Source organism: Corvus brachyrhynchos, unplaced genomic scaffold (genome assembly GCF_000691975.1).
Source record: "Corvus brachyrhynchos isolate BGI_N302 unplaced genomic scaffold, ASM69197v1 scaffold7, whole genome shotgun sequence".
Lineage (NCBI taxonomy): Eukaryota > Metazoa > Chordata > Aves > Passeriformes > Corvidae > Corvus > Corvus brachyrhynchos.
Window position 1 is genome coordinate 1,971,776 of NW_008239054.1, and position 9,858 is coordinate 1,981,633.

At 38.7% G+C, this 9,858-nt stretch overlaps 1 protein-coding gene across 1 annotated transcript in view; it reads left to right on the forward strand.

Annotated features, from left to right (window-relative positions):
• The window catches only part of FHOD3 (formin homology 2 domain containing 3), a gene marked incomplete at its 5' end in the record, with an annotated part of 377,704 nt that overhangs the window by 259,981 nt on the left and 107,865 nt on the right, over positions 1-9,858 (forward strand). Inside the window, 4 exons of the mRNA XM_017739071.1 lie at positions 227-321; positions 4,446-4,589; positions 6,490-6,722; positions 8,023-8,112. Coding sequence (XP_017594560.1) covers positions 227-321; positions 4,446-4,589; positions 6,490-6,722; positions 8,023-8,112 — 562 coding nt within the window. The remainder of the gene's footprint in view (positions 1-226; positions 322-4,445; positions 4,590-6,489; positions 6,723-8,022; positions 8,113-9,858) is intronic.

Below are 9,858 nucleotides of genomic sequence, written 5' to 3' on the forward strand. Positions count from 1 at the left end.
CCACCTGCCATATTTTATATCCCTGCAATAGGTTGGACTGTAATTTTCACTGTCTGCATTAACCTTACTCTCAGGGGAGCAGGAGAGACTGTAGACAAAGCTGGATTTTTCCACTTGAAGTTCCACCTGGCCATGTACTCCAACTTGTGCTACTTCTTGGATGAGTGTTGTTGCAGTAGCTTTTCATTTTGATCACTGTAACCAACAGTTTCTGCTTTTCTTCTAGGAGCCAAGCCATGGTCCAACATCATGGAGATACTGGAGGAGAAGGATGGGGTTGATACGGAACTACTGGTTTATGCAATGACCTTGGTGAACAAGGTTTGTTTATGTTGTTAGCATGACTACTGCAGATAATATTAGTGTTTTCAATTGTATAGTGAACTTCCCTGTTGAGAGTATATGACAGAGGAGACCTGTCATGGAGAATTTGCAGGACAAACTGTAATCGGTCAGCACACTCCTGTTACTTGTGCTGCAGCCACCCAGAGGCAGCAGCTGGGAGCAGAATTGTTATTTTGGTAGAAGTTGTGTGGAATTGTGGTCTGACATGGCTCCTCTCCCAGTGCTGACAACGCAGTGCTGAAGGAAAACGCAACAAGCTAACTCAACAGATTATCCAAGGGGAGAAGGAAGGCAAGTGCTGGTGGAAAGATCACATGCTCACAAATGCTTGCGTTGTGCACAGTTTTCTAGTTCAGATAGTTCAAATATTTTTTTTTTTGCTGCAAACTAAATATGATGAATTTAACAGGTCTGAGTGCTAGTAGGAGTGCTTCTGCTTAAAAAAGTAAGGTTAAATTTTTTCTTATTTCTTTATATCTTCTGGTGATGGGATTTACAAGTCATAGTTTTGCAGTCAAGTCAAATGTTTTCTGAAATACTGACTTATGCTATTGGGAGGGAGAAAATGGAAAGTCCTTTAAAGTTAGAAATTTATTAGTGTAAATTCCTTAAAAATCAGCATTCAGTCATAGACAAATCATAGGGGGGGTACTAAAATTAAAGATTCATTTTTTTTAAAGAGCACAGAAAGCCAGCATACTCTTGGCAAATAAAATAACTGTGTAGTTTATGGTTATACTTAATAGGGCAGAGTATTAGGAAATATTATTACTACTCATTTTATTCACTTGAAGATCCTGAGTTAGCTCATGGAGGTCATACACCAAGCTGCCAGCTTATTGGGCTCTTGGCTACATAATTGAATTGTGGGTTGCTTCTTTGTTGTTGAGTTTTGGGGTTTTTTTGGTTTTTTTATAAATTTATTTCTTAATGGCAGATATTTCCCAGCAAACATGCCTGAGAGAGACCAACCTCTCCTGGTGACATTACTGATCTTACTGTACTTATGCTTAGAGTCACCCTTGCTCCTGCTTCCATGGTAGTAAGGTTCCTCTTGAGTTTAAAAGACCACCTTACCTTGCTGCTGTAGTCTTTCTGAAAAGCATCACCAGTTATGTTTGCTTCTGTCTGTAGCTGCTATTAAAGCCAAGGTCACTAGTCATTAATGTCTCTGCTTTACACCTTGTTGTTTTGTGTACTGATTCCTCTTTCTGAAATAGTTCTCTTCATCATTTGCACAGTTGTAACCTACCTGGTGTTTGGCTTCCTTGAAGATTTTGTTCCCTGTGGACTCTTTTATTATCCTGTAGTTGATTCCTTTAGTCTGAGTTCTTCAGTACATTTAAAGCTATTTTTAGGAAGAGGTAGCTCTTCAAAAACATACATAAAGAAAAAGCATCTCACAGTCAGAGGCAAGGCAGTTATGAAGATCAAGGAAGAGAGGGATCCCACAAATCCACACTTATAATTATGATCTGGCTTATGGGCAGCTTTATGATGTTTTTAATGGGATATTTTTCATGATTATAGAGAAAACAGTAAGTAGCATGTAACAGTTGTAATTTTTTCCCCCACAGAGAATACGAAGAAGGCTGAGATGGTTTCAGCTTCTCTAGGCAAGGAAATGTCAAAATTTTCAGTGCAGGCAGAGTCCTCATGAAGGATTTGTCTTAAGGAAGCATGCTTGTACTCCTTTTTCTTTCTCCATGTATCCATTTACAGACTGTTTTTCTTCCTGCTCCAGAGCAGAAAATGCATCTACCCAGACATAAGAATTGCTCCTGTCCTTTTATCCTCTCCCTCTCTTTTGTTTATGCTTAACCAATTTACTTATGCTAATATTTTATTAACCCTCTCTTAATTTGTGAGGATTTAGGAATTCATGAATCTCTTACATGAGAGTGATCCCAGTGCAGATTCTTCTGGTTATGTATAGTTCCAGTATAACCTTTGTTATCATCCTTGCATTAGTTAGAAATTGAATCTGATATGCTTTAGGCTCTGAAAGTGTATCTGTGAGTTTATGACAAATGGTGCAAAGGAAAAATATTTTAGTTCTATATTTTGGAGTTCAATTGCCCAGTTCTGGTCAACAACATGCAGTGAAAATTGGATTTACACTGCTGTGTGATTTAAAATTATAATAACCAAATAAAAGACTGCTGACAAAACCAGTTGCTAGTAAATACTACCTTACGCTGCTGTTTTTCCAGTCTACAGTTTGTCTTACCTTGGATTTTAAAAAGCTATACTTGAAGGTGGGTGATCTGCATATCAACATTAAGATGATTTCCTGTTATTTTTAGAAGATCTGACTGTTCCTCCACCCTTTTGCAGATAAAACATCACATCTTACTGTGCTTGAAGGCACTCAGGTTAGAATACTGGCTGTCTGTGTCTTTCATTTGGAGCTGAAAGCCTCATAGTTGAACACTTTTCTGTTATAATATTTCCAAGTTAAACATCCAAGTTAAAGCTCCATTGAATGTGCAGTGTGATAACGCCATTTGCTGAATCCTCAGATTTTTACTCAGTGCTAGGTGTCAGTTTAGGAAGGAACAAAATAAATGTGGTATCTGTTTTCAGCACTGTTCAGGGTGTTTTAGTTTCATAGTCTTCAGTGGGTTCTAAACAGAGCCTTAAATACTGTCTTGGAAAGAGACAAATTCTTAATTAAAGCCTGAACATATAACCTTAACACTTAATTGATGTTTGTGCTAAGAATTCCTGTTGTAGTGGATTTCACCAGTCAATAGACCTGTAATGACTGAAGAAGAAAATGTTGCTGTGCTGTGTTTAGTTAGAAAAAAATTAAATTTAAAGGTACCTTGTTGATGCACATACTTCAGTGCCTCACATCACAGGAAAGAGGTGCTTTAACAGGACAGCTATGACAGCTGCCTGTTTCGCTCTCATTAGTCATGTAATCCAGACCTATTTTTCTGAATGTAAAGGTTCTTGGTGTAGGGAGGCAGCCCAGAGTGGCTGCTCTTATCTGCACTCTGTTGCTCAGAGCCACTTTGGAAAAGATGGGCTGTAGAAAAACAGCATTCACAGGGGGCAGTTCATCCCATCGCAGGCATGCCAAGATGTCACTCTCTTTGGAGAGGGCCTGTGTTTTGCATCTCTTTCCTTTGCTCTTTCTCTTCTCTACTGGGAATATAGAAAAATTATTTTGTTAATTGAATGGGAGAGAGGAAACTATTTCAGAGTAAACCTCTCTGGTGAGCTAATCCAGAAAAACTGTGTTGCTTCCAGCCTGCGCTCTCAGGTATTTTGCAGAAACAGCTCTGCATAGACTGGTTCCTGTGGCGAGGTACGTGGTGCCCTGCAAGTAGGTTGCACGGTGTGTTCAGTAGTTTCTGCTCAACATGTGCAGGATTAAACTAATTGTTCTGCATCCTGCATAAGGAGCAGTAAAAAATCTGCACACACTGACTAGAAATGTGTAGCAAGCCGGAATCGGAGTTAAGGAGTCAGTGTACCTTTAATAAGACTTCTTAAGTTGAAAGGGAGGAGGAGAGGATTCACTATCTCTGTAATACAAAACAATTTGTGCTCAGGGAAGATGACTGCTGCTGCAGGTGAGGAGGACAGTAGGCACATGGTGCAGGATATTTCCTGCTATCCTGATGTCACACAGCTGTGCAATGGACTTTTTCTTCTTAAGGCTAAACTTACAGGAATCAGTAGGAACTGAGCTTTACTCTTTTTAGCTAAACGGGTTTTTTTTTCCTCCCTCTTTGTTTTTATCCCTGTGTTTGATGGTTTAACATTCTCTGTTCTTTAAGTCTGTACTTGAATGATGCCAGAAAGAATCCAGCTGTGTATTTTAAAGACCTACATTTTCCATACTTTTTTGTATGAAATAACAACATTGATTTGTTTTGCCAATTATTCATTTTTCTACACAGTGCACAGAGTTGTTTGCTAAAAGCTGTGCCACTTGTTTTTTATTTTCTATCAGTGTCTCTAATCCCACATCATGGGTTTTACTTGATTGAAATCATACATAGCACCACTTGCCACCCGCTTTTAAAATCCTTTGTTTAATTCTTTTCAAAACAAACAGATTTAAATGTTTTTCCTTTGATTCTTAGACGCTGTCAGGATTGCCAGATCAAGACTCTTTCTACGATGTGGTGGACTGTCTGGAAGAGCTAGGCATTGAAGCTATTTCACAGAGACACTTGAACAAGAAAGGAACAGACTTGGACTTAGTTGAGCAATTTAACATTTATGAGGTAACATAACATGCCCTGTTTTATGCATCTTGCAGCTTGTGCGAACTTCAAAGCTGAGAGGAGGGGGGAATGTAACCTAGGTGAAATTTGGTTATCTCTTCTATTTTAAAAGAAAAACATCTGGTTGCTGGAAGTATTATGCACATTTGTATATGTGACCTGCTACGGTACGTAGCTGCGTTTTATCAAAGGCATTTCATGTTAAAGCTGGGGCATAGTCCAAGGCAAACCAGCACATTTACTAGCCTCCTTTCTGCAACTGCTAGTTACACATTCTGAAGCAAGTAGAAGTTCTTTCCATGTGCAAAAGTATTCAGCTCATGAAAAAGGTTCGGCTGGGCTCAACTTCACAGTTGTTCTGCAACTGAATATCCAGCAAGTCCATGTTTATGAGTTTACACTGGACCAGCTCCTATGCAGTTTGCAGCAATGGAGTAATGGGTGACTCCACATTTACCACCTAGGTATAAAATAACTACTTCTGAAGCATTTATGTAAGGGTAGGATATCCAGTTTCTTAATAATTAGCCTCTTTTCAGAGTTTGGAAGTGTTGGAGCTAGGAGGTTTAGGCTGAAGTTGTAATGTAAATGGGAATTAGCATTCTAATGTGACAAAATTAAATTACTTCATCTGTGCCTAAGTCCAGTGAAGGATTTGGTAGATTTGATTCTCCATTTTCTCCATCCATGACTCTACACCATGCCACTTCACTAACTGTAGCAGACTTAAGCTTTATATACAGCAATTTTCAGGAAGAACCAAAATAGGAACAAGAGAACAAGAGGGCTCAATATGCTTTCTTTCTCTATCATCAGAGGCTTCCATTTATAAAGCCCTTTTTAAAATATGCTGATTAAACTTAAAAGCAGGGATTCTTTTTTGTTAATGCTGTGTCTACTGAAAGACTTAATTGCAGAATTGGCAGTTGACTTAGTTGGGCACCAGCTTTTTTTTTGGTGACCAAACTAAATTTAAACATGTCTATGCAAGTTCTTCCTTTTTTCTGCCAATCTTGTTTTTTACCTGAAAAATCTCTTTTTCCTCACAGAAACCGATTTTACACCCTAAGCAGAGACATCTCACTTCCCCCTTTGGTTTTTTTACATCACTTCTGGAAAGAATTACCAGAGTAACAAGACTAATAGAAACAAGAAGATGGGCATTCTTCTGATCACATGCATTGCCTTTTCTGTGCCTCTGCCTGTTTGAGTGGATCTTGCTCATATAATGATTATTTAAATGTTAGGCTGCATTTCAGATGAGATCCATTAGTTACTATGTTGTTTCTGCCAGGGATAGCTCTCCTTATGTACCATATGCTAACACTTTGTTTCTATTAGAGGTACCTCACATTGGCACATCAAGAGCGTGCCGCAGTTCAAGATACTTGGCGTTGCATCCATGCTTTAGTCCTCTGATATTTCCAACACACTCTAGATGCTAAGTTCCACTTAATCACTACAAGTGTCATGTCTGAACATGAGGAAATGTTGAATCAGTCAATGCATGGAGTTTTTTCCTGTTGACTTCACTAAAGCCAAGTCTTCACCTAAGTATTCTGGAAGGAAATAAAGAGAACTGGTTGTCCAAGACTGCTCAGCTTCCTTGAAAATTCAGTCCCACATTAAAAAGAAAACAAACAGATTTGCAGATACATAAATGTGTTGTTACGGGTCCTACAGTGTTGTATGCAAGGCATTGTTATATAATTCCACTTTTAGAGCTGCCACACTTCACTAATGGATAGACAGCAACTTTCAGGGATAACTGTAGAAATAGTGATACTAATTGGACTTAATCTTGTTGAGACCAGGAAATTTTTAAGCCTGGGGTGTGAACACCTGTGGTAGCTGAAGCGACTGTGTCAGCAACCTCAGCCGACTTCCCTTTCTTTCTCAGGTGACACTGAGGCATGAAGATGGAGATGAGAGTGCTGAGCCCCCTCCCAGTGGGCGCAAGGATCGGCGGAGGGCCAGCCTTGGTGCTGGGGAGCGCAGGGGGCTGGAGCGCCGGCGGAGCCGCAGGCACTCGGCACAGAACGTCAAGAGCACTTTATCGGCCCCCGCCAGCCCCTGCGGGCCCTCGAGCTTCGTGCTGAGCCACGGGCAGCGCGTGGAGGAGCTCAGCGAGAGGTAAGGGCAGGAGCTGAGGGATACTCCCTTCATCTCCCGTTACTTTCTGTGCATTGCACTTTATTAATATGAGAGCCTTTTCTTTGTTTTCCTCTTTTCATTGAAATCAAAGTTAAAAAAGCAAAAGCATATTCAGAGTTAAAACACTGGCATAAAAAGGAAGTGGATTTGTAAGTGACTTACCTACATAGCTAAGTTCTTTGGCACCATCCATCCTAAGTAAGGGGACCCAAGCCACATAAGGTAGAGAATTTGGTATGGGAACTAACTCAGCTTAATTTCATCTGTTGACAGATTTTATGTTCACTATGTCCACATAACAGAAGATTGTAACAAGAGCATGGTAACTTTAATTCAGAGCTATTTGTCCTGTGTATGTTACAGTTCATTCTTATTTTTTTTCCTCCTTTTCATTCCAGCATAAATATTTGCCTTTGAGGCTACAGCATAGTAGTGAATATATCTAATGTTTTATAATTAGCAAAAGAGAAGCAGTAATGGGTAGCTGAGCAGCAGTCTGCAACACTGGAGTCAGTGGAAGTTGGTGTCTTTGCCAGTCCTATAATGGTTGGCTTAGGCTGTGTGCTGAGGAAAAAAAGGAGCTGCAGATCCTCAGCGTGTCTGACTGCTGCACAAGAGGGCTGGAATTAATTTCACCAAAGTTAGATGTCTGATCAGCTCTCATCTCTTTGATGTCAGTGGAGTGCAGCAAGCACTGGTGGGCCTTCAGTTATCTAATGTGTTCTACACGCCTGAAATTTCAATCAGATGAATCATGCTCTGAGACTGGCTGTTTGTTGACTCTAAAGGGGAATCTGGCTGATTAGCTCAGGTGGAGATACATAAGATGCAGACAGAAAAAGCTGGACACTGTCATGTCACTGCTGAAGATGCAGTTTGAAAAACTGAAGTGTGGTCTATACAAGAGCGATATATCTTGTATTAATTATAACACTTGGGAAGTTCATTGAAGGTTTCTGTTGGTTAGCACAGGACAGGATGTAAACTTAGAGCCTTAAAATCCTGTTACATGTAAAGCAGTCTTTCTTGCAAAGAGAGATGGGTTGACTAAAGTTTAATGGATTCTGGCAGTATGAAAATATAAGACTCCAGATAACTGAAACAGTTTTGACTAAAGTTTAATGGATTTAATGAAAATATAAGACTCCAGATAACTGAAACAGTAGTTGCATGTTGTATACCACATAACAGCACTTTATTTTCTTTCTTTTTTTTTTTCTGTTTTGCATTCGACAACACATTCATGTTTGTTTTCCATCACCTGTGGCCTGGTCTTTAGTGGGCTAAAGACAGCTGAGTGCCCCATGGCCTTACAGGCTGATAACAAGGATGACAGTGCATTTGAAGATGAGTTTAAAGCATCTTCAGTGTGAGTACAACTGGGGGCTTCAGCTGCTCTGCATGGGATGCCTTGTGCATGACCTTGGGCCCTGCTTCAGAACTTAACAATGTGACTGGGAATCTGTATACATGGATGTGGAGCAGATATCAATGATTTTTTTTGTTAAGCTGATGAATTTGGATTGGAAATGAGGAGATGCTTCAACTCTACAGAAATTGTTCATTCTCTTACTGCTAATTAATTAAACAAATAGAAGCCATCCAGGACAACAACTTCTATCAATATATTTTCTCACTATTAATGTTTGCTTGCTAGCTTTATTTTGCAGTCTTCAGTAACTTCTAATAAATTTGTGTTTGAGCTAACTTTTAGTAGGAATAGAACAGAGGGAATAAAAACACAACAGATTAGTTTCAGAAGCTCTTTGAAATAATTTTTCACCAACATAATAACATAATTTCAATAATCATGCTACATTTTTGAAAAAAAATTTTCCAGTTCTGCTCCACACACTCTTTGACAGTGATGTATTTTAAAGCATAACTTCAGTTTAAATACAAGAGAGAAGTCTTTATCTAAGCAGTCAAATTAATTTCATGTTGCAGTTATCTTCTGTAGGAAAATAATTAAATTCTTTTCAATTCCATTTGGAATGTCCAACTTGCTCACCTGGCTCTGTAAGGAAAGAGGCATTCAATTATGAATGTGTGTAACTCTGATCTTTATTTTGCATATTAGTTAAATAAAAATCCTTCATCAGCCCCTGTACCCATTCTCCAGTCCTCTCAGCAGGTAAAGACAGGGAGTATTTCTTGTAGCTGGCAAATCAGATTTTTTCCCATTGGACATTATAGACCACAAAGTATGTTCAGGTTCTGAAGATGCATGTTCTATGCTCAATAAAAATTTTTAAGTTACCATAAAAAGAAGTTAGTCAACTGTTGGATCTTCTATAATTCCCATTTTTCCAGTAAAGTGTTTCTGGTAAACAAGCATTTCAGATAAGCAAATTTTGTCCTTCGCATTCTTAGTTTCATTATCTGCCCAAATCTGTAGTTGTGGTAGGAAGAGGAAAAACAGCCTTCCTGCTTTATCCTATTCCAGAAAGTCTCAACTTTCAGTGAAATAGTCCAGATGTTTGCAACAGTATCTCTACACCTGATAGCTGAACTGAGGGAAAAAAAAAAAAAAAAAAAAAAAGCCTTATGGCTTCTATTCATTAATGTTTAGACAGGAAAAAAAGTGAAGCTGAATGAGTCCTATAAGGTTTTTTACACTTTTAGAGAATTTGAATTAAATTTAAATGGAAAGAGGTTTTTTGGAATCAAATTTTCAAATTTGAACACATGGTCTTCAATGCAAGATATTTATTGGTTTAAAGGACTTAAATAGAGCATCCTAAGTTTAGATCTTGCTGCAATTTGTATTGAAATTTTAAAATCCTATGTTAAAATGTGATGCAGGCATCACCTGATTTTGTCAAAAGAAATGCACATTATGACCCTGCTGCTTCCATTGTTAATGAGAGGAATCTACCCAAATGGATAAAAATTACTTACTACCTCTGTAAACTGAAAGTGACTTCTGTTCAGCTGTGAAAGAACTGTCTCCTGCTAATGACCTTTTGGTTCATAACCCTGGTCCCTCTTGAGAAAGGAAACAAATTTGGCAGTAAGTTTTGCAGTGGTATATTTTCCAAAAAATAGTCTACAAAATGGATTTCAGTCTTTATTCCTTCACTACATTTTCTTTCCCAATAGGAATTTTAACAAT